The sequence below is a fragment of the Sinocyclocheilus grahami genome, unplaced genomic scaffold (assembly GCF_001515645.1).
Source record: "Sinocyclocheilus grahami isolate Dianchi unplaced genomic scaffold, SAMN03320097.WGS_v1.1 scaffold230.1, whole genome shotgun sequence".
In the NCBI taxonomy this organism is placed as follows: domain Eukaryota; kingdom Metazoa; phylum Chordata; class Actinopteri; order Cypriniformes; family Cyprinidae; genus Sinocyclocheilus; species Sinocyclocheilus grahami.
In genome coordinates, this window is record NW_015505409.1 from 2,532,204 (window position 1) to 2,557,867 (window position 25,664).

The following is a 25,664-nucleotide window of genomic DNA, read 5'->3' on the forward strand; positions in this document are numbered from 1 at the left end:
AATTTATTGAGATGCACCTGTATGTACTCAGTACTTGGTTGGGGCTCCTTTTGCACGAATTACTGCATCAATGCGGTGTGGCATGGAGGAGATCAGCCTGTGGCACTGTTATAATATTAGTGACATTACATAAATGAAATGCCACCCTGCATATAGAGTGCGGGGTAGAATAATTTGGCAAAAACAAAGCAAATACTGTATATATACACAACTGAACAAAATGTCGACCCATCTGTATTTCTAAGATTAAGATCATTATGAATTGGATAAATGACCACAAACTCACCAAGATGAAAACACAGATTATTTAGTGCATTATTTAACGCATAATTGATAAACAGTCGACAAAGTCAGGCACTTTGGCTCTAGTATTAATCTGACTTGTATGTAATAAGCACACAAACTCAATTAAAGGCATTACATCTGATCAAGAAGTCTTCTTTAATCAGAATCAACAGCTGAGTACAGTACAGCATCAGTAGGTACACATATTTATCCATTCATAGAACCAGCACATACTGTATGGCTGCATTCATATGAACAGAAGAATTACCTGCAGTCATGTGAAATAAACTATACAAACAACCAAAGTTCAAGCCATTAAAATATACAGTGGCCCTGATATTGATAACACTGTATAACAGGGGTGCCCAACCCTGTTCCTGCAGAGTTCAGCGCCAACCCTGATCAAACATACCTGTCTGTAATTATCAAGTGCTCCTTCAGATCCTAATTAGTTGGTTCAGTTGTGTTTGATCAGGGTTGGAGCTGAACTCTGCAGGAACAGGGTTGCTGTATAACTACTTTCATTAGCATGTGGTATATTTAACACCAAGCAGATTAGTTAATGTACATTCGATATGAACAGATAAATGAATTTCATGACAATTTGAATGTACATTAACGATTCTGCAAACATTACAGTATTTTGCAATGCAATGTTTGTTCATAACTACTTGATAATGAAAGCTATCATCAAGAATTGCCCTGATATCTACACAGTGATTGTATTTAGGTGTAATACTGTTACTTCGCTCTAATAATAGAGATTTAATAGTTTGTTCTGCTTAATTAATGTTGCATATATACCTGAGGAAGTGCTACACAGCATGAATGTGCGCTCCAAGCATCGGTGATTCCCTAAAACCATCTAATATTCAGTCTTGTCCGCTCATTGTACATTCATCAGTCGGTTATTTCCACAGAAAGGACACAAAGGCACAAATGTGAACAGATAAACACTGTATACTAGTTTCCCTCTCTTGAGAGCGAGTTTAAAGAAATGCTCCGCTGAGAAATGTCCATCCTAACATGGCCTCTGTGAGTCCCACTAACAGCAACTGTGTGAACTAAGATGAGTATGCGATTGCTGGACATTTAAAATTGTGCGTTTAAGGCTACTGACCAATGCGTTGATCCAAAGAACCGAGCAAAAACGGTCCTTTTTTCTTTTAAATTAGACTTTTAAAGCACTATTAATTAATAATACCACTTGGATATCATCTCTCTGTAGGTTTATTTCAATGGCATGGATGTGATCAGCTGGTGGTAGAGTTGTCCATGGTAGCCAGCAGGTGGCAGACTTTGGCTCTCTGTGAGGGAGTGATGTTCTGTGCCATCTGGATGATGCAGTCCATGGTCACTTCTGGGTTGGCTTGGACTAAACTAAACATATAATGCAGGACAAGTTTTAAAAGAGGTTTGCTTATACAACCAATGACTGTTTGCTGGTCATTGTGTTTGTGCTAAATCTGATCAGAGCAGACTGCGCTTGTCGGAAGGAGGGACTTTGTAGAAAACGAAGCGTTTGAGAGAGGCGGGGCATAGAGGACCTACAATAATGTACAGTATTTGAAAAATAATGTGTTTTTTGAACATTAAAGCATGTCAACACATTCTGTTACACCAAATACACAAAATAATGATCTTTAAAAAAGCATCATATGACCCCTTTAAAGTGTAATTTATTTCTGTGATGGCAAAGCTGAATTTTCAGTAGTCAGTAGTACTCCAGTCTTCATTGTCAGATGATCATTCAGAAATCATTCTATTATGCTGATTTGGTGCTTAAGAAGCATTTCTTATTATTATCAATGATGACAACAGCCATGCTGCTTAATATTTTTGTAAAAACCATGATAGCATTCTTTGATGAATAGAAAGGCCAAAATGTATTTTTAACTGTCACTTTTGATCAATTTAATGCATCCCTGCTGAATAAAATAAATAAATAAATAAATTAAAAACTTCATAACCCTAAACGTTTGAACAGGTATATTAAAATGCAAACCAGCTATATACCTTTCATGCCTCCAGAAAAGCCTCTCCAGTTGGCAAACACCATAAGTGGAATTTTCTCCCTGTTGAAATCTTCAATAGCCTGAGCGGTTTTATACGCTGAATCTGGGAACCACACTTGACCAGCCTGCTGATAGATCTGAGGCAGAAAAGACACTTTAAGTGCATAATGATAAGAATAATTGGGGCACGCTAACAGCAAACGCAGAGAACACTTAAGGGAACCACAGTCAGGGCCTAAAACGTTCATAGTGTCAGGACTCTGACCTTGGCCTCTGAGTCCAAGTTGGCTGGATCTGCTGGAATGGTAACCTCAACTGTGCGTGTCTCAACGGCAATGACACCAAGCGGAATCCCACCAAGCCTGTAGGACATTCACAGTCTCACTCAGCTCAGAATATTCAGTTGAATCAAACATTTGCTTGACATCTTCACTTAATGTTCCGTCTCTTACCTGGCTCTACCCACCACCACTGTCTGTGCCCAGGTAGCCATCACCTCCATAAATGTACCATGGTCAAAGAACCCACTCTGCCATGCTCCCTTCACAGCTATCAACACAAATTGAAAGAAAAGAAAGGCTGAGCTTGCAGTACCATCTTGAGCTCCCGTGCAGACAGGTCGAGAGTATGTCTTGAAATGTTCAGAACAGATTGTGTGGATGATTAGATTCTTACTGGGATGGGGTCGTCCACACAGCAGCCAGCGAGGGTCATAGGGGGCTTTTGTGGGAACAAAATCGATCTCTCTCTCAACTGGATCAGTAGGAGGCATTATTGGGACAGGACTTTGATTGCTCTAAATTATAACAGCAAACAAAAGTAGGGTTTGATGTTAATTTAATCGAACAAAAAACACCTTTGCCCTTTTGTCATTTGGACTAACAGCCCAAACTACTTTAAAGTCATGCTAAAGATTACATCTAAAGCCTGTCAAGATCATAACTGGACAATATATATTTTTTACCGTTTTTTTTACTGATGCAATTATGTTAGAAACGATGCATTGTGATACAAATGCCAACTTGTATCCGATGGACACTTTTTTACGATGCATCGCATCATTAACTTTCATGCCGATGCGAATCTGTGAATCTTACCATCCCTAATATATATATATATATATATATAACAGATTTATTTATTGGCATAAAAATTCAACCTTGAAGATTAAACCCATTCACCATCCAACTTTCATTACCGTAAACCTGAAAAGTGCAACATTATTATTTAAATTGTAATATATATATATAAAGTACATATACACAACCGTTTTAGACTCATTAAGATCCATTATAAGGTCCCTTAAGCCTCTCACTTAAAGGGATAGTTCACCTAAAAATGAATATTCTGACATTAATTACTCACCCTCATGTCGTTCCAAACCCGCAAGACCTTCGTTTATCTTCGGAACAGAAGTTAAGATATTTTTGATGAATTCCGAAAGCTCTCTGACCCTCCATAGACAGCAAGAGTACTACCACGATCAAGGTCCAGAAAGGTAGTAAGCACATCTGTAAAATAATCCATGTGACATCAGGGGTCTCCTCCGCATCACCCTGGCGCCATTTTGGAGACAAATTGTTGAATAAAGTTATTTTTGTTTTCTTTGGGCACAAAAAGTATTCTTGTAGCTTCAAAAAAAATTACGGTTTAACCACTGACGTCACATGGATTATTTTACCGATGTCCTTACTACTTTTCTAGACCTTGATCGTGGTAGTACCCTTGCTGTCTATGGAGGGTCAGAGAGCTTTCGAAATTCTTCAAAAACATCTTCATTTGTGTTCCAGAGATGAACGAAGGTCTTACGGGTTTGGAACGACATGAGGGTGAGTAATTAATGACAGAATTTAAATTTTTGTGTGAACTATCCTTTTAACGCATCTTTGCTAAATAAAAGTATTTTACTTTTTAACAGGGGTGTATATAATGGTAGAATTTGTGCCTTTTTATGCTAATTTAAAAAAAAATTTAAACTAAGCTGCATTTGCTTATAATTCTAAATCATGATTTCTGTTTTTAATCATTATTATTTTGGGAATAAATATGAACTGGGCATGTTTGTTTGTTTTGAGATTCACCCTACAGTATCTGTGAACAGACTACCTTTGGCATGTAGGATAGCCACTGTAGTATAGTTAGCACCCCTTCAAAGTCATCTGGCACAATGTTGTGCGTCACTCCATTGTTGTGCATGATCTGAACCCCTCCCAGCTGGTTATTGGAGGTGTAGACTTCACGACCCAGCACCTACAAAGAAATACAGAATTTAAAAATTCAAGACTTAAATCACTGAATTAAAGTGGCTTCATCTTTTCTCAAGAATAAAGGAAACACAGCCCACATAAACAGGACACTTTTTATTCATCTTCATTCTTTTTTTCATGACACAGTTTAAGGTGTGACTGCAGATGTGAAATTCCACCTTGTTTAGTGCCCCAGCCCCAGTCAGGATGATATGGGAGTTTTCCACTTGAATTACTCTTTGTCCTAGACGTACCAGATACGCACCGATTCCTATAGCACGACATGTGACCTAGAGGAACACAAAATGATTACTAGATGACCAAAACATAGATAATATGTTATATATTGCATATATAATAAACATTGGCATTTTGTTCCTGGCATACTGTAAATTGTTTGATGAGATTATGGGTAGATGTTAGATCTTACCATGCTTATGGTGATGACTTCCTTATAAGCCTGAGAAGTTTCTCCAGCTATGGTGCCAGAACCCCTCAGGTTCTCCACTCCAAGACCCTCTTCCTTCCCTATGATGTCTGTGATGATGTACCTGAGACATTATTTGAACACATAAGAGCCGATGAGAGAGAGAGGTGTTTGGGTATAGCTCTTTCTGTGCATACTGAAACCAGTAGGCTTACCTGGACTCGCCTCCCTCCTCTACATGGTGACAGTGGACAGAATTAGAGGAACTGATGCAGGTGTAGTCCTGAGGCGTCAGATATAGGTACTTAAAACCCTGCATGGGCAAAACAGAATAATAGACTTGAACAAAAGCTGGGTAAACAAAGCAAACATGCATCAAATATGATTTATAAAATGAAAAAACCCAAGAGTCGGTGGTGGTTTGATTTTACAAAGATGCAAAAGCATTAGCGATATTACAGCGAAATGAACACGAAACTCCCCAGCCAAGCAACGGTAAATTTGACCGCACATTAAGCATTCGGTCACCTTATAAGGGTCATCTGGGTCGATCCAAGCCACTTGAAACATGTGGCGGATCTCTTCCGCCAGACCGATTCGAGCTCCACTATTGGCTGCGATGTAGATACGTGGAATCCCTTCTGCTCTGGCCAGCTCAGATGCCCGTAAAAAAAGCTCATCCTCCTGGGGCCCAAATGAGCCAATCATATGGGTAATATCATTACAGATCACAATGATATCTCGGCCCTCTGGGTACTCTGGAGTCTTCATTTTCATGCGATAAGCCACCATGCCAATCTGGAAAGGGAGGACAAACAAATGACTTGCACAGAGCTCATTCATTTACTTCATTGTTGCAAAAAAGTTATTTACATTTACTATCTTTTCTTTACAAGGTAAATTATTAAAATGTAAACAAGTTCCATAATTCTGATTGATGAACAGCATTCTCCTACGATCCATAGAGAATTAGTCCTGTGCAAGAGAAATCCCTCAAAGAATACGGTGAGAATTTACTGATGCACCTCATTGTCTCCTGGTAGTCTGTTCATCTGCACAAGTCTCTCCTGAGAATCCAGGACCAGTTCATTACACATCAACACGTCTTTAGGGTAGCTGTCTCCTGGTCCCCAAAGCTTAAACAAAGCCTGGCAACAGAAAGAAAAGATAATGGGCTAATGTCAATCCAACAATACATTCCAGAAACAAGACTGCCACAATCACAGTGAGAACAAGTTTAATCTTAACTGAATCACCTCACCTGTCTGAACATCTCAGGGAAGTCATAGACGTATGTGGTGCCAAGGGTCTGAGCCTGGAAGCGTTTAGCCTGCAGTAAATCTTTTGTGACATACGGTGTGTTGATTAGCATGCCGTGCAGTGGACCTTGCTTGTCTCCAAACGACTGGAACATTATCTGCAGATGTAAGTAAGCATTTTAAAAAAATCCTTATCCTTAACCCTTATTCAGTAAATTATGAAAAAAATGGAGAAGCCATGGGGTCTTCAGATACTGTTGTGGACATAGGTGGCCGTGGAGTTAATAAGTTTGGTGCACTGTTACAACAGCAATATGCAAAGCAAATACTTATGAGGTCATCTATTCTAATAAAATCTGTAGTATTTGATTTCTAGCCTGTCTAGAATTGTTCAACATCAAAGTCTCACTCAGTGGACATAGTTTTGGTAATTTATTGGTTTACAGTAATGCAAGTACAGCTTTTATCTTCTTAAATTGGGGAAAGACTGAAACCCTCAAGATCATATTCAAATAGGATAAAAACTTAACAACAGTATCAAAAATTGTGTTTTTTCCTATTTTTAGATGGCCAAGCTGTTGGCACCCCATGAAAAGAGATAATCACCAAAACTATGCCATTTGTTTGTGATTCGTTTGTGCCGCAAAAACAAACGTTTGTGCTGGTTTGGTGTTTGAGAAATTAAACAATTTTTTTGACTGTGTGACGTCACTCTCCACACCATGTTGCCCAAATCGCTCCAAATCAGTGCAGTTCGTTTGCCGTTAAAACAAATGCTCTGTGTATTTAACCAAAATGTTTCTGGGAGCTGTAACGTCACTCTCCACCCTAGTTCCTCTAAATTGCACAAAACCGGTGTCATTCATTTCTGCTCGATTTGTGCCGTTGAAATGAACATCAAATATATTTCCACTTCTTAGAAATAACAAACAGAATTTGAGGCAGTGACGTCACTCTCCACCCCATGCCGTCCAAATCTCTCCAAACCGGTGCCGTTCGTTTGTGCTCGATTTGTGCTGGTTTATGCCATTAAAATAAACAATGTAACCATGACCTCTTTTTAAATATAACGAAAACTTCACTATACATATTCATATATGTATGACAAATTAAGAGCTGAATTAACGTTGATTTATATTCTGAAATGTAAAATTAATATTTAATGAAATGAATATAAAACATCAATTTGTAAATGCACCAGTGTGCAGGCATTTTTAGTGTTTTATACATAAGATACAGTAAGAACATGAACAAAGAAACAAAGTAAAACAAACTGACAAATACAATAAAACAAACATACAACTGAAATGAAAAAAACAGTGCTGTCATTTTTCCATGAAGTTCTACTAACATTACTGTTCAGGTAAGTAATAGCCTACAAAATAAATCTAAAAGTAATCAAATGTAAATGAACACTGCATAGTTTTCAGTGTATGTATTGATAGATTAATGCTTATTAAAGCTATAAAGTTATTCAGATTACGAGCAGATTTGCATTTTGATGGCCCAAGCGCCAGTCTGTCAGTTTAAGACAATATATTGACACACATCGGATTTTCTCCCAACTGTTCTCCTCCACTTAAGACATAAACTGTGTTTAAGTAAATACTCTCCAAGCCGGCCATTTTGAAATATTTTGTGTGTATTTGATCGATTGGAGGCGCCCGAAGCTCAAAGTGTAATTTGTTTGTCCGTTTTGGAGCGCGCCGCGCACACACATTTCAGCCTGAGGAACAGCGTCTCTTGTGCGGATTGTGCTTTCAACATTTTATCATCAAACATGTTACGCAATTTAGCAACAGTGTAAGACGGCATCTTACAACAATCACCGACTGAGCTGATTCTGACGTTAAGTTTGGGTTTTAGGGAGGAACGCATGCGCACCGCTGTGAAGGGAAAATTGTTGCGCAATACGAAACACAGCAAGTTTAGCTTTACCTCATGTCGTCTTTTGTATAATCCTTAGAAGCCAACATTGAAATAAAAAAATTAAATTAGCTTAATAAAACAGCCACAGGCCTAAAGTGTAAGCAGATGTTTGAATGTTTAGTTCTCTCTTCTATCATAATTAAACAGGGCTTTCGTGTTGCGCGTGCTGAAGCTCCTCCGCGTGGGCGCGATCTCGCTTCTGAATTGTGAATAGCAAAAATGCATCATAGACAAATGTTTGAAAAACAGCTGGCGACTCTGGTGAGATAGAATTTGCAAGATAATGTATATATAGCAATAATAAATGTATGTGTGTTTTATTAATTTCTCCAGTACCGATAGCAGAACCGTTAACGTCAGAGCTTATAGATACTCCGGTCTTTCATAATTAAGCCCGGGACCGATTAAATACCGGGTTTCGGTACCCATCCCTAGTCAGATATCAGTCTATGTACCTTTGAAATCTGTAACTGAAAAAAGAAAAAGGAATTCCTTCACACATTTATTCCTCCTTGACTACTCTGTGTTATGCCAATGTGTCATGTGGAATAATCATAATCCAGTGAATGTAGATTGTACCTGTCCAGTGGAGGGGTCAGTGACCTCCTTGTATAGGCTGATGTCCAAATAGTAGCCGGACTCATTGGTGAGGAAGAGGCGGATGGGAATGACATCTCCACTGGTGGTGAGGCGGACGCTGATCTTTAGCTCAGCCTGGAGAACACGCAACTTCCACAAACGACTACCGTACCGCATCACCATTGAGCGGACGGACTCCTCTATCTGTAGGAAAAGAAGACTGAGCAATACAGCTCAGGAACACTGGCAGTAGCGATGATTTAACACATTTAAGAGTTAAAAGAAAAAGAGTTTCATGTTTTTGAATCTAACCTTTGAGGGATCCATAATAACAGTGGGTACAAAATTGAGAAAGATGTGATTGCAGTCAGTACGAGCGGATAAGTTACTGAAGGCCACTTCAAGCTCATCCATCGCTTCCAGCAACAGCCTCTCTCCCTCATTCTGAAGATACTCAAACGAGGCCTCCTACAGAAAGAGTGATTGTAAAAATTTAATCAGAAACGCTTTTTTTTTTATTTTTTATATAGGACATATATAAAAATACCCTACAAATACCCATCAACAACCTACGTCATTTTTTTTATTATGAAGTAAGAACTTTGGATTTCTGGTTTTACATTTAAGATTAATGCTTTAGTATTAACATTTTTACATCTATTGTCAATGACTTTCAATTGCAAAGTCTGAAACAAGTGTAAGTTGGAAGCAATTCGGGACATAATGTATATCAATAACTAGCATTAAAAGCTTTGGGGTCAGTAAGTTTTTTTATTTTGTTTTGTTTTTTAATTAAAAAAGAATACTTTTATTCTGCAAGAATGCATTCAATTTCTCAAAGGTGACAAAGACTTTTAAATTGTTGCAAAAAAATCTATTTCAAATAAATGCTATTCTTTTAAATTTCTACACATTTTGCAAAAAAGAAATATGCATCACAGTTTTCACAAGAATCTTACAATACACTAATAACAATAAATGTTTCTTCAGCACCAAATCAGCATATCAGAATGATTTCTTGTGGATTGTGTGACACTCAAGGCTGGAGTAATGGCTGATGAAATTTCTTTCAAAAGCTTTTTTTTTTTTTTAATCTTACATTTCTAACCATTTTAAATGCTAGTGTACTATAAACAAAAATAACTTTGCACAAATATGTGTAAAAATTCTATTCAGGATAGTAAAATATTTTAGGATTTATGCCAAGGATTATTCAAGCATGCATTTATGATGGTGTCCAATTAGACTAATGTAAACACATGAGTTCTGACCCAAATATTCACAGACAAAATAAAAGACGGTGAAAAATAAAATCATGGCATGGTAACAATTAATAAGTATTCCTTAAAGGTTTTAAATATATTGTAGCTTCATTTCTATTAAATACAATACTTCATACTGTCTAGTAGTAATATTGGTTACCTTGGTGATGAGGTCAGAGTGGCGAATGATGGCTCTGATAAAGAAACGATAATCTGTGACCTCTGCACCCTCTTCCACACGAGCAGCACCCAGGTACAGTTGCATCCTGTGATGGGCACAGGGAACGGCCGTCAGATCAAAGTTGCGCATACGATTCAGCTCAAGCTGGAAGGCCAGAGCAGGCTCCAGGTTACGGTAGATTCTGTCTTCATGGAACTAAAGAGAAAAATAAGGACAATGTTCAGTTGTTACTCTACAATGTACATTTTTAAATGACCGAATCAACAGATGCATCACTTACTTCATCTCTGGCCCTGAACGTGAAGTACTTCGGGAACTCCCGCTGAGGGGGAAGATTTATCATTTTAGCATTTTTCATTTGAATCTTTTTTGATTGACAACATATTTTGTCATTTGTGTATCTGAGCATTCACCTTTTGTGCAACTAAAAATGTGATTCTTCTGATTCCATACTCATAGAGCAGAGTTTTCTGAAATGAGGCACAAAGAGAGTTGAGTCATGGAGCAGCACACACAGCTAAAAGGACAAGTCTTTAACATACTTACTTTAGAATTAGCAAAGGCAGTGAAATCTTTGACTAAAGCATCATCATCTTCAGTGTCTGCTTGTTTGATTGACACATTTATGATGTGTATGGGATTTTCCTTCATGTTCTGAAACAGAGACAGACCATATGCACAGTGATATCAACCATCAACTATATATTGTGTTTCATAGAAAAATGAAAGTCAAATGGGTTTGGAATGACATGAGGCTGAGTAAATGATAAAAAAAATCTTTAAATTTTTGGGTGAAATATTTTTCGAGTTAATATTAGAGTTTGTTTCTAGGGATGTAATGATGAAGCCCTAGACGTTTGACAATCAATACAAATACGTGACGATTCAAGTTGGTTGAGACGTTAAATGAATCGCAATACAACTGAGTTTAGATGAATGTATGTTTGAGGGGAACTGACTGTCATTAGTAAAGTTTAGATGGTATTTTATTTTCATCTTGCCTCTGTATAATGCATATTAAAGTGCTGCTTTCTTTACAGTGGCAACCAAACGCTATATTGCCACTGTTTCATAAGCGCCACCTGCTGGCAGAAAGTGAATTTGCGTTTTCATTCAGCCCATCTGCTGTTTTTGTTTTTCGTGCAGATATGTTTTATGTAGTATAGTTTCACAAAACTAAAGTCAGACCATTCTGTTTTTGCTTCAAATTTTGAAATGACAATCTAACTTAGATTAAAAACTGCTCATGCTGCATGTATGCAGTATCTTTGTTTGGATCGTGATTAAAATGCAGTAATTTTCTCTCATTTTAAATGGAAAGAGCACTGGCAAAGCCTTAGTATGTTTATTTGATTTGGGGTTTGTTTTAAAATTTCAGCTCTGTTTTGTTAGTTGACATATTTCAATTTCACAAAGAAATGTGCAGCATTTTGTCCAAGCAATAATAAAAGGACACGTTTCATAATTTGTTTTAAATCTTTTTGTTTGTTTAAATTTGTTCCTGTGGCTCAGCGGTAGAGCATTGCGTTAGCAGCGCAAAAGGTCGTGGATTCAATTCCCAGGGAACACACATACTGGTAAAAAATGTATAGCCTGAATGCACTGTAAGTCGCTTTGGATAAAAGCGTCTGCTAAATGCATAAATTATTAAAATTCTATTAAATTAAATCTCACTGTGTTAAAAATTGTGAGAAAATCATATTGTGAAATCAGTACTGTGAATCATATCACATCGGGAGTTGAGTGAATCGTTACATCCCTATTTGTTTCTTCTCCTAACTCTGACCTTACAGCTCTCCCCATCACAGAAGGTGGAACAGCCATCAGAGAAGAGAGAACTCTCACAAAGCGGATCCGCAAAGCGGCAGATCACTTCATCAAAACACCTACAATACAATCAAATGACAGATCAGATCACATCTTCCCATTATATTAACCATTTAATCAAAATCTCGATTTATAAGAAAAAAAAAAGTGAAGGCACCTTTTGAAGTGTTCAAAACTATGGAAGGCGACCATGGCTCCCATCCTCTGACAGGGGGGTGACAGCGCCCCCTCAAGGAAGAGCTCACTGCCCTGACGGCGCATTGTTTGAAACTCTCCCGTATCATTCACAGGAACAGACAATCTGAGAGGGGAGAGGACGGTGCATGCGTGTGTGTGAGTGCAAAAAGGCAAAAGTAAGGAATACCAAATACGATGCTAATCTAATGGCACTGCTTGTGCTGAATGGAAAAAGCACAAGTTTAAATGCAAAATACTCGGTGATCTTCCTGATGGTCTCAGCTTGAGTGAAATTGGATTATGTGGCTCATCTAAATTAAACAGGCAAGAGTTCAGGAATGGATTGGTAAATGCATTCCACATTTTAATACTGTGTTGACTGAAAGCACATTTAAGGCCAATTTAGGATTGTAGAATTACCCAATAAATTGACAAAATTATCTGAGTCATTAAATCCAAATTAAAACAAGGAATACCCTGTAGGCACAGATCAGATCACATCTTTCCATTATATTAACCATTTAATCAAAATATCGATTTATAAGAAAAAAAAAAAAGTGAAGGCACCTTTTGAAGTGTTCAAAACTATGGAAGGCGACCATGGCTCCCATCCTCTGACAGGGGGGCGACAGCGCCCCCTCAAGGAAGAGCTCACTGCCCTGACGGCGCATTGTTTGAAACTCTCCCGTATCATTCACAGGAACAGACAATCTGAGAGGGGAGAGGACGGTGTATGCGTGTGTGTGAGTGCAAAAAGGCAAAAGTAAGGAATACCAAATACGATGCTAATCTAATGGCACTGCTTGTGCTGAATGGAAAAAGCACAAGTTTAAATGCAAAATACTCGGTGATCTTCCTGATGGTCTCAGCTTGAGTGAAATTGGATTATGTGGCTCATCTAAATTAAACAGGCAAGAGTTCAGGAATGGATTGGTAAATGCATTCCACATTTTAATACTGTGTTGACTGAAAGCACATTTAAGGCCAATTTAGGATTGTAGAATTACCCAATAAATTGACAAAATTATCTGAGTCATTAAATCCAAATTAAAACAAGGAATACCCTGTAGGCAAAATTTCTTCCAAGTCATTAAACAGTTGCATCCAGCATGCATTGCTGCAGACATACTATGTGGTTCTGTACACACAAGGCTGACTGGTTGCAGGGAGGAGCTGTACTCTACCTGTTCAAAGTAGGACTGCTCCCTCTGAAATGAGAGCAGGTGAGTTGTTAGCATCGGATCGTCATCCTCTAACTTTGGATCTCTTTCTATCATGATTGTTAAAAACAATCTTAGTAGAAATATTTGTCTATAAAAAAATCTAAATAGATTTGAATCATTATTTATCATTAGGGTGAAAATTAGCAAGCAAATGTAACTGTAAGGGAATCACTTTTTGCACTTTATGAGAAAACATCTAAAGCTACAATCCTTATACTATTCATATACAGAACAACCCAGTTAAAGGAATAGTTTTATTTTGTCATCATTTACTCTCACCCTCATGTCGTTCCCAACCTGTATACCTTTCTTTCTTATGTTGAACACAAAACAAGATATTTTGAAGAACCAAACAGTTCTATTGACTTCCATAGTAGGGAAAGAAACTGTGGAAGCCAATGGGGACCATCAACTCTTTGCTTACCAGCATTCTTCAAAATATCTTCTTTTATGTTTAACATAAGAAAGAAACTCATATAGGTTTGGAACAACATGAAGGTGAGTAAATGATGACAAAATGTTTATTTTTGAGTGAACTATCCCTATAACGTGATTCAGTGTGATTGACCAATCTGCTTTGACTTAAAGAAAACTATATTTTTGACTTTTGAAGAAATGTAAATATTTCTATAAAGGTTTTGCTTTGACGCTTTAATATTTAAAAGCAACATGAAAAGGTGTTCACAAACCATTTTACTTCCATGTCACATATTTCTGATTATTATAGTTTGATGAACGATGACAAAACAAAAAGACACAATTTTTGATGAATCGTTCACAAATGAGGCCAGGAATGTGTAGCAAAGTAAACAGGGTCAATTTTGATTTCATGTCGACTTATATATACACAAAGAAAGCAAATGATTCAGTGTCTATTTTAAACCATTAAAACCTATGATTATGTGTAAAACTAATTGCAATCTAATCACTTATGTACCTTTTTCTTTCATACTCAAAACAAGTTGATCAATCCCCCAGCGTGATGGTGTGAAATCCTTTTGCCCCTGTGCTGTGTTCAATACCATCTCCCAGTATAGCTTAGTAAAGGAAACTCAAACCAGGCTTTACACCAAAGTGGGAAGTTAGGAGTGTAAGAAAGAATCTGCTTTTGTGCACTCTGTTATATATTACTTCATTAAATAGATGCTAAAAAATAAAGAGCGTATTACGTGGGTTTGGGCACGGACTGGCTCAATGAGGTGTAAGGCTCTCTTTCAGAGGAGAGATACACAGAAAACAATGTCAGAATAGGAGAATAAATGTTACATGGGATCATACAGAAACTGTCAGACTAGAAAACAGTTGTACTATATATCCAGGTTAAATTGGATTGTTATTCTATTACATGAACAGTGTGGCCTGTTAAGCACCACAGCTCAGTTCATTAACTACCGTTCATAAAGATCATACCAAAAAGCTTCTATAAACAAAAGAGTAGGTCACAACAATCCCACTGTGTGTATTTCGAAGTCATGGGAGTACACTGGATATTTCAGCATCAGGATCGTATTTGTAAGCTCTATTCAGTATATAAAGAATCTACATGTGGTTGCTGCTATACCTGTTAGGGTGGGATGATGGTAACATGAACTGGAAATCCACTGCACATGTTCCATCCTGCAGCTGATGATGCTGAAGGCTGTTTAGCTCATACGCTATATATCCCCTCCGTACGTATACCTGAGGAATTCCCACACAATACATTGGAAAGGCCTGACTGCATACCACTAACATATGGGAAGCAAAGGTCAAGCTTTACTGACCTCTAAGGCAGCCATGCAAACCACCCGGTTGTTGTGGTAGAAGAAACTGGGCAAGACGTCGAAGATGGAGGTTTCAGACAGGATGAGTTTCTGCAAATGCAGGATTTAGATAATCAAATATATAAAAGTGTTAAAGCGGGAAAAGACAAAAGAATCGCTGATGCTTTACCTTGAGGTTCTCGGGACAGAACTGATGCCCATACATATCAATAGCGGATAAAAAGATGGATTCCACCTGGTTATGTCTGAGTTCATATGAGGGCAGATGAGAGGCAATCAACACCTGAAGAAACATAGAGAGTTGTTATTGCCGGTGTACTGCTTAGTGCATAATGTGTTGTATATACTGTACGCCGCCAACTATTTTTTTTCTAAATAAGCATTTTTTCTAAATAATAAGCATTATAAATTAGTAAGCTATTTTGTTATCACATGACTACAAAATATTCAATGTTTTATTTAGAGCGTGATGATTTTGTTTCTGTTTTCACAAAATGTAGCTTTGTGTGTAAAATGTAACTTTTGGCTGTCCAATCATATAGTCAAAAAGAGAGATGATGCTATACTGGAAATGGAAGGGATACTGAATTATTTTAGAAAAAAATGTTGTAGGTCATCCTATGTGCATACTTTACACAGCATACACTACCAGTTTTCAAGTAAGATTTTTTGAAAAAAGATTTTTGAAAAGGCTCATCGAGGCTGCATACAGTAAAAATACAGCAAAAATGGGAATATTGTGAAATATTACAATTTAAGATAGCAGTTTACTATTTTCTAAAATTTCAGCAGCCATTACTCTATACTTCAGTGTCACATTATCAAAGTTGAAAACACTTTACATACTGATAAAACAGTACAGTACAGAATGCTGTTTTGAACAGAGTCAACATTAACATCATTGCTGGAGTTCAAAGATCACAGCCCGTGAGGTTCATACCAGTCTGGCCCGAAGCGCTACTTTAGAGTTATCCATTTTACTGAGTTGTGTGAGCTCATTTAGAATGACCATGAGCTCATCAGCAAGAGTCGGGTCCCGGCCACAGAGCTGGTCCTGAAAACATTTTTTGCATTATAATTTAAATGAGCACAAAATGCATCAATGAAATCAAACTACATGTTACTCCTACTTAAACATTCTGTTGCTATTTTCATAATGACTGAGTGGAACTTGCAAAGCCACAGCTTAATAAAATAAATAAGCACTGGTAAGTATGTCAGAAAGGACCTTACTATGAGCATGGTGACTAGGATGTTCTTCTTGGAGACCTGAGCATGGGAGAAGATGCACTCCAGTACTGGAGTCATGTCAGGCTTGTACTGCTCTCTTAGGTTGATGACACATTTATCATAATGAGCTGTCACGAGAATGAGAAAATTACACTTTTTAAATTAAATTAAAACTAACCATTTTCAGGTTTATGTCCTTTATCTAACTTTTTCCAGATATGTTTGAAAAAAAAAGAAGGAAAAAAAAGGTAAAACTTCTGAAATCATCTTCTGTTTGCTCTGCTGTGACAGTAGTATCAAGATTACACTGGGACACTTGCCCTGCTGAAACTGCATCTCCACCTGAAGGTACCGTCTCAGAAGATCCAGCACAACTGATTTCATATACCCCCTGATGCCACTTCGGTACCTAAAATGATTAAAAACAGGTGTATAGTGACATTTTCTAGTTAAAGGGGTCCTATTATGCTTTTTCACTTTTTCAACTTTAGTTAGTCTGTAATGTTGCTGTTTGAGCATAAAAAAGATCTGCAAAGTTACAAAGTTCAAAGTCCACTTCAAAAGGAGATATTTTATTCAACAGAAATCACTTTTCAAAAATGACTCGTTCGGACTACAACGCATATTTTCTGGGAATTGTGATACCACAAATACCGACGAATGGGACGAGACCTGGTTGAGCTGCACTAGAGAAGGCAACAAGTGTTATCACTATGTCGGAGACACGCTAGCTTTCTCAAGGCAGATGAACTTAGAGTGGTCCAAATTGATTTGATTTTGACGCAATATTTACACTGAAGCTGGCAGGCGGCTATGGTAAGGGGCATTAAATTATTCCGACCAGGCGCCGAGTGCTGCCAATCACAACACGCACTGGCCCAGCTAACCAATCACAGCACATTTTGTATTTCAGAAGGCCTTCATTTGATACAGGAACTATTCGAGCCGTTCATGCCAGACTGGGGAGAGAGGTGTTGTAATAATGTAAAATATGTGAAAAATAATGTGTTTTTCGAACAACCTAGTATGAGAGCCTGTTCTAGTACACCCCCAAAACAAAATCAAGACTTTGTAAAAGAGCATAATAGGACCCCTTTACCAGAGAAGTCTTTGGGTATCAGCTGAGGTAGACTCTATTATGTTATCAGCCTGAGCGAGTCATCAGGCAATTCTCACCTTTGTACCAGAGTCTTTGGGTATCAGCTGAGGTAGACTTTATTATGTTATCAGCCTGAGCGAGTCATCAGGCAATTCTCACCTTTGTACCAGTTGCACAATGCTTTGAGTGTTCATGAAAAAAACCTCTCGGTCAGCTTTCCTCTGAAGGGTAGCAGCATGGCTGTCAAGTATGTTTGCTATCTGGAAGTGTTGATTGAAAACTGATTAAAACGGTTTATGCCCCCACAACTTAAATTATACACAGTATCTTTGCAAAGAGAATCTGTCAAGTAATATAAATTGGTATCAACTAAATTTGCTTATTTGAAGTTACACTTGACACTATGTAATATGGTCTTAGAGATATGAGCACAATCTATGTTCCAGATAAGTATATTAATTTCATCACTCACCCTTTGGCTGGGGAACTGACAGAGCACAGAGGTAATGTTACTGGCGTACTGTGCCATGACCTTTCGAATTGCCTTCTCCACAGTAACTGGTATACGCCCTGCCACACTGGTCATGATCTCCTGTAGTTCAAGAAGAGGTAGAGACGGATCCCGAAGAGACTTCATCAGCGTGTCGAGCCACTTCTTCAGCTGCAACGGTATATCGATAGTTAACAGACCAAACTGCACACTGTTTTCATGCTACTTTGAGTCTGATCAGCGTTCTGACTTTTTGACTGAAGTATGGCTCCAGTAGACAGTATCCATCCATAATTTTCACCAGGTTCTCCAGAACACTGTGGAACACTTGGTGAAGCCTCTCCCCTACAACAGGTAAAGGCTCCTGGGATGGTAACGGCTCTGTATTCGGCTTTACCTGATGGAGTAGACTGAGAATTAATACTTCTCATCACAGATGGCAGTACGTCTATAATGACACTAGTAAAAAGCCAAAACTGTGGCTCCAAAAATTATTATTTGAACACTAAAACATGCATGAATTACATTCAAGAATGCATGAATGCATTAGATATCAAACCAAACTATGCAACATCTTTTCACAGAACTGACTTAAATTTTCTTTTTTTACTTTTAACAAGCTGATTTTTATCAAGTCAGTTTCTCACAGGAATAGTTCATTACATTAATTATGAACATGATACACTAACATCTGACAACCAGAAGGAATCAAAACACTCTTCATTGAGAACAGATTATCATATATATTATGTTGCTTGAAAAGTGTGCTTGGGCTATTTTTCTTTGCAATAATTGCCACTTCACAATAATTTTCTTATATACAGCAATCACATTCATACAGTACATTTTTAAGTGTAGTCAAACTGTCCCAATACATCTTTGGACCAAACAGCTAAATGGGACTATGACATTTTCAACATTTGCCCAACACTCTTAACACTAGCATTCTCTGTTCTATTTCGATCCTATCTACTTGTTTTCTTTTTATTTATTATAAAAAAAAACTTGATACCTGCAAGTGCGCAGCACTTACACATTATTATTCTTTTCTTGGTTTGATTGCTTCTATTGTCCTAATTTGTAAGTTGTTTTGGATAAAATGTCTGCTAAATGACTAAATGTAAACAATACTAAACAGTAAGTGGATTTGATCATGTGCTTCATCTTATGAGGAGAAATTATAGACGAATCACCGGATGAATACAGCTGGGGTCATCCAGGTCCATTCGGGCCACCACACACCCAGGCTCTAATACTGTTCCTGGTCTTTTTAAAAAGTGAATGCAACCTGAATGCTGGACATGCAGTGTCATCACCATCTTCATGACCTGTAAAAAGACGGCAAAAGCAAACAACCACTCTAATAAGCAATTTAAAACATCTCTGTCAGTGCCACATAAGGTCATATACAGTATATGAAAAAGTGCATTCTGTAAAGAGAAACTGCTACCTAGAAATTGTTAAATGCTCTGCTTCATCTTTACCTCAATTTCAGCATAAGGCTGGGTGGCCAGAACATGAGAACCATCAGCAATTACATATTGCAACAGCTTGCCAGCAGAGGGTGACCTGAGCACCGTAGGGTCTCGCTCTTTCTCAAACACACACGTTTTGTTGCCCACTGTGATGCGGTAGCTACACATCATATGACAAAAGACCAAATAAACATCAGCTGGTACATATGAAAGTACACTGTGGTATACAGCACAAAACCTCTTCTTCACTGTGCACCTGTCAATCTCCTCTTTCATGTAGGTTGTGTAGCTGCTGCCACCGTAGGAAAGTAGGAGACCGCCATCACTGAGTCTATGGACATCAACTTCAATATCTGAATCATTCATTATGATAACATACGTGGTGGGTGACTGGCGAGCCACCTGTACCGCAGACACAAACACACACATTCACGTTTGTTAGTCATGAATCAAAAGATGATCAAAGGGATTCTAGTGTTTTTTATGTTACCTGTAGGCAGTATTTGACTCCATCATAGATTAGATCAACATTGACTGTGTTGACGAGACTAGCAGCAGGTAACACCTGACCCCTGAAACATCCAGAAATACATTCAAACACAGAACGCTGTAACATTATAGTGGTTTCTTTGGGTTTTCAATGCCTGAGATGCTGGAGTGCCCGCGTAGTGGAAATACCTCTCCAGTGAATGCAGGAAGTCAGACATGCTCTCTCTAAAACTTGCATCAGCAACTTGTAGAGCACCGCAAACCACACCTAACATGGTGTCTGGCCTCTCCACCTAAAAGAAACATACAATAAAACAAATGTCACTTTACTTTAAATGACTTCAAATTTATTTTGCATGTCTTGATTTGGGACAGTTCTCTTCCCAGGTTTGGGTCTTACCTGCACTTTCTCTGCAATAAGGTGATCTAGCCAGCCAGTATCGATGTCATTGTTCCTAAAACTCTCCGTCTCTAATAACTTGATGAGATACTCCACTGTGGTCCTGAAATCTCCTCTGATTGACAGCTCCTTCATGGCTACCACCATGTTTCTGCAGGCCATAGGAACAAAGACTTTATTTAAAGCCTTCAAGTCCAAAAGCCATTAGTGTCTTTAAAGCATTAAAGACTTCATTCAAGTATCTATTGCTAGTCTCCAGGAACTCACGAGATGGCCTCTTCTCGGTTCTCACCCCAGGAGAAACAATGTCCAAACTGAGAGTCTGCAAACTCGTGTAGGCCTCCGGTTGCTCCTACACTGAAGTAACCCCACACGTTTTTACTGCTGCGGAAGTTCAGCTCCTGAACTGTGCCTGAGCTTGGTTTAAAGCCCTTGCGAGGACAAAAATGTCAAATGAATCAGGCAATAAACTGCTAGAGTAGTTTTCAAAGACTACTGCATTAATACTAAGCTTTTAAAAATACATACCAGATACTGTAATTAACCAGGAGTAACTAAAATGATACTAGCAACTTAATTTAGACAAGCAATCTATTTGCATTATTAGACAATTTTAGAAGATACTTGCATACAAATAAGACTGAGCATACAAAAAAACGAACGGTTTTGCAAGAAAGTCTCTTAAGCTCACCATGGATGCAGTTATTTGGTCAAAAATAGCGTGAACATGGCGTGAACAGTAATACTGTGAAATATTACAATTCAAAATAACTTTCCATTTTGAATGCAATTTATTCCTGTGATGGCTAGACTGATTTTTCCAGCAGCAGAAATTTTATATGCCGATTTTGCTTCTTAGAAAATATTTCTTTAACACTTTACTTATGTATAATGAATTAAAAAAGGGTTAGTAGGGTATTATAATTATTCATAATGCGTGTTGTAATACATTATATTTTGTCGTAAATAATTATAACTGAATTTAAAATGCATAGTGTAACAATGAATTTATAAGTATTATAATGTATTTACTGTGGTTACAATTATTCATGAGATTGCACAATGCATTTTAAGTTGCATTACAAGGCATAATTAATGCATTACAACTACTTTTATAATGCATTATACATAAAGGCTTTACATAAAGTGTTACCAATATTTCTTATTATTATCAATGTCGAAACCTGCTCACTTCATCTGGGTTCTCACTGGTGATGCGTGCAGCTATGACATGTCCCCGTGGACAGGGGATGCATTCTGGAGATTCAAAGTTAATAGGTGTGTCTCCCCATGGAGCTTCACCAAACAGGACACGGATATCCTTAATTCTGTAAAGAGGGATCCCCATCGCTATCTACAGAGAGAAGGTACCAGGAGTTTGTGATCAGCATTTGAGAATTAACAACAATAACAAAATATGAAATTAAATTTCGGTCCTGTTACTTTGCAGTGAGAATCTCAAAACTTCACTATGCTACTTACCTGTAGCTGAGCAGCAGGAAGGTTAACGTCCGCAATCATCTCAGTGCAGGGGTGTTCCACCTGTAGCCGTGGATTCAGCTCCAGGAAGTAGAAACTTCCATCCTCAGTGAACAGATACTCCACTGTACCAGCACTTACATAGCCCACCATTTTAGCCAGACGCACTGCAAACTGACACACAGAGCAGAACATAAATTGTGCAAGCCCATATCAACACCATTGTGGAACAGTTCCCAAAACCAAAGGCTGAAAAAACTAATTAAATGCACAAAAATATCATAAACTTTCATTAAAAACTCTTCAACACGAACCTGATCTAAATAAAGCACCTTGGTGTGCATCGCTCCGTGTTGTGCATGTCAAATAAAATCAATCATAATAAATAAATGTCATTTTTTTGTATCAGAATGTATATCTGAATGTTATCGGCAAGTATACGACTATGCACAAATTTGAAGGCTGTCCTTGGATCATTGATGAAATTACACAACTGCGCATTACTTTACAGAGAACCTAGTAGCTACATTCTGCCTTAAGAACAAATGGTGCAACCAAATAAAATACAGAGTTAGTCGCAAACTAGCTGTGTGAAATTTACAACCCAATTTGAGAGCTTATGAACGGTCAAAGGCAACATGGCCAGAAAATATTCATAGATTTGTGCCTCACCCTCTCCATTTGCTCAAAAGTGGTGGTGGAGACAATGGTAGCAGGAGCTTCTTCTATGATCTTTTGGTGGCGGCGCTGGATGGAACAGTCTCTGCCGAACATAGAGATAGCATTACCGTACTGGTCAGCCAGGATCTGCACCTCCAGGTGGCGCGCATGTTCGGCTAGCTGCATGATGAAAATAGGGGAACCTGGCACCTCAGCCTGCACCTGTATTGAAGAACAAATACACCGTGACGCTGTGTAATGAAACCGAACCTAGAACTACACAAAATAATTAAGTTACATCAAAGCACCATGTACCTGTCTGAAAAAGCTGGGAAAGTCTTCGGAACTGTCCACTTTTCTGATGCCTTTCCCTCCACCTCCCTCTGATGCTTTGATTACCACAGGGTAGCCAATCTTTTCTGCACTCTAACCACAAGAAAACACAAAATTAGCAGCAAACGAAATCAAAACTGTAAAGGCCCGTTCACACCAAGAACGATAACTATAAAGATAACGATATTAGTGTCCACACCAGCGAACGATATCGTCTGTTTATTCTAAGCGCACGTGCGTCTGCCGCTTTAAATTCTCGAGCTCGTTACAGCAGGATGGATTCTGATTGGCAGTCAATATTTTTATCGTTCATCAGCTGGAAAAAATCGTTCTGAAAGTGATTCCAACTATATCGTTTTCTCTGTGCCTTTATCGTTATAGTTGTGGTGTGGACTCTGCTATTCTTTCATATTGAGAACGATTTTTAGCACTATATCTTTATCGTTATCTTTATAGTTATCGTCCTTGGTGTGAACGGGCCTTAACAACGATGTCTGAATTCTACAACTGATTCTGTAGTGAAAACTCACCGCTAGACCCTCGTCCACATCTTTAACACAGCCCTGCACATAAAGTTCAGGTGGAACACTGATCATACGGCCATGCCTTTGTTCTTCTTCTGACCATTCAACCCTTAGAGCTGAAAAAAAAGACAAAGAAAGAGGGATGAAGACATCACAATGAGAGCTCTAGCAACAGCTCATGTCATGAACGGGATCTCTCACCAATTCCACTCCAGGGCAGGGTGGGGATTTCTGCACTCTGAGCAACGATGGAAGATGCCACCTTGTCTCCTAATGCCCACATGGCTTTACTGGATGGTCCTGAAAAAGACAACCACATCAACAGCCTTTGTCCTCAACTAGCAAGGCTAAGCTGTCTAAACAGGTCTTAGATAATGAGATGAAATACCTAGGAAAGATATCCCTGATTTATGAAGCAGCTCTGGTAGTTTGGGGTTTTCAGAAGCATGACCCCATCCAGCCCAAACCGCCTTATAAGACAACAAGACAATCATTGATAATGATGGAAAATACACATCTTTGAGACAGATATTGGATGGACTGTACCTGCACTGGAATTCTTTTGGCTATATCCACAATCATCTCAACATTGGCATAGTTGTTGTTATTTGGGCCACCGGGGACTGGCACATAGTGATCAGCCATTTTAATGTATTCTGGAGAAAGAAAGTGTGAAATTTAGATTAAAACTGAAAAAGAATGCCTAGAACCAAAATAAATAAATAAATGTAATTAAATAAATGCCTATACAAATAAAGTTGCATTTCAGGTTGAACAATAATTTTTCTTGTCTGTTAACCTGCGTTGGCTTTCAAGTCTTCAGGTGTGACCATCACCACAAAGCGAATGATTCTCTCATTACGGAACATTTCATAGGACCAGCGTCGAATTGAACGCATGCATTTAACTGCAGCAATGCCATTATTAGCAATCAGCACCTAAGATGAGAGAGATATATTAAACTCTTTTTTTACAGCTGAAAATGAAGTAAAACAACATACACAAAGGCATGACTCCAACCTTGTCTATAATGCGGTTTCCTCCAAAGCGAGTGACAAACTCAGCTGGGGAGGCAACCGTGAAATCTCTGTGCACGTCCATCTTCCTGTGTTCTTTGCCCTTTTTCAGCAGGTGGGGGCCTGACATGCTAGGCCTACAGGCAAAAATTAATTATTTAAACATGCACAATACATTTCAAAAAGGAAGCTGCGTAGGGCTTCGATAACAAATAATGTAAAGTCTACATGAACGGGAATGTAATGTGGAAATTGCTGTAACAGAAAAGTTTTACGTAAGCCTTCATGAGAAACATCAACAAAGCAGCATTTTAGCCAATATAAGCACATTAAATGTTACAAAAACAAACATACGAGGTAAGAATCCATCAAATCAGCATGACTTCTTGAAGTCAACTTGATCCGTCCATGTGAAATATGTTTCCTCTACTGATCTGGCCTCTGTACTCTCCACCTCTGTCAAAGTGTGCTATAATATAAATGCTCACACAAGCAAATCAGCCAATCACAGCTTACTGCGTTATCATATATGCAAGAGACAGTACTGACTTACCCTTAACTTGCCCCTGAACTGTAGAACGAGTTTACACTTTAAGTTGCAGACTCATGTCTTTATGCAAATGTGAATGTAATGCAATTAACGTACAGTAAAAGGGGGAATGGAGAAGACAAACAAGGGACATGCAGCTTACAACACTGTCAACTATTTGCCAAGGTGACAGCTTAAACTTGTGGATCACCTGCAGGACCACACTTCATTTTCTGCAGTCATCAGTGGAAACAACACTCGGAGATGCTGACTACTATCTTTTAAATGTGTCACTTGAAAAAACATCACCCATTACTCAAGGCAAAGCATGTTACTTTTGTAACACTGACTGGCACCATTCTATTCTATTAACACAATATCAATATTCATATTAACAATGTCTATTGGACAATATCATGATGAATAATAAATATTAACATTATTATCTTGTCGAAATAAATAAAAAATAAAACACTAAAATCATTTCAATTATTTTAAAACATTTGAAATTTAGGCATCAAAACATAAGTATACAATAAAAATGGATATTCATTTGCTGATAACATTTAACAGTGTTATTAAATTACTGCTGTTTTTAAGTTTAATTTTAAGCGAGTGTTAAATGATGGCAAAAGTAATCTAAATAATATAGCTCCAAGCAGCGATACGGAGCTGTAGTGTAATGCAGAGCAGGAGGATCAAATACAGCAGAAATTGAATGAACATGAAAATAAGATGGTTCAGACGTATAGCTGAGAACGAACTAA

General features: G+C 38.1%; 1 protein-coding gene across 3 annotated transcripts; it reads right to left on the reverse strand.

Moving 5' to 3' along the window:
• Window positions 1–2,293: 2,293 nt before the first annotated feature.
• Window positions 2,294–25,246, reverse strand: acacb (acetyl-CoA carboxylase beta). 3 transcript variants are annotated; one of them, XM_016288308.1, is made up of 47 exons: window positions 24,373–25,246; window positions 24,152–24,290; window positions 23,899–24,008; window positions 23,741–23,822; window positions 23,554–23,652; window positions 23,359–23,468; window positions 22,811–22,921; window positions 22,508–22,717; window positions 21,839–22,009; window positions 21,549–21,710; window positions 20,624–20,787; window positions 20,357–20,507; window positions 20,146–20,249; window positions 19,958–20,039; window positions 19,724–19,869; window positions 19,477–19,627; window positions 19,186–19,320; window positions 18,243–18,389; window positions 17,975–18,163; window positions 17,662–17,762; window positions 16,724–16,812; window positions 16,407–16,531; window positions 16,114–16,227; window positions 15,343–15,456; window positions 15,174–15,263; window positions 14,972–15,090; window positions 14,580–14,621; window positions 13,372–13,395; window positions 12,755–12,898; window positions 11,970–12,069; window positions 10,730–10,837; window positions 10,597–10,653; window positions 10,464–10,505; window positions 10,163–10,378; window positions 9,053–9,208; window positions 8,741–8,944; window positions 6,235–6,390; window positions 5,999–6,121; window positions 5,502–5,771; window positions 5,189–5,286; window positions 4,977–5,097; window positions 4,726–4,836; window positions 4,407–4,550; window positions 2,976–3,096; window positions 2,753–2,849; window positions 2,566–2,662; window positions 2,294–2,437 (listed from the first exon to the last, which is right to left on the reverse strand). In XM_016288308.1, the coding sequence occupies exons 1-47, from the start codon at window positions 24,496–24,498 to the stop codon at window positions 2,294–2,296; spliced, it is 5,916 nt and encodes a 1,971-aa protein (XP_016143794.1). In that variant the 5' UTR covers window positions 24,499–25,246. The 3 variants fall into 3 exon arrangements, with proteins under 3 accessions (XP_016143794.1, XP_016143796.1, XP_016143797.1); XM_016288310.1 differs by lacking the exon at window positions 14,580–14,621; XM_016288311.1 differs by lacking the exons at window positions 13,372–13,395; window positions 14,580–14,621.
• Between the last annotated feature and the right edge of the window lie 418 nt (window positions 25,247–25,664).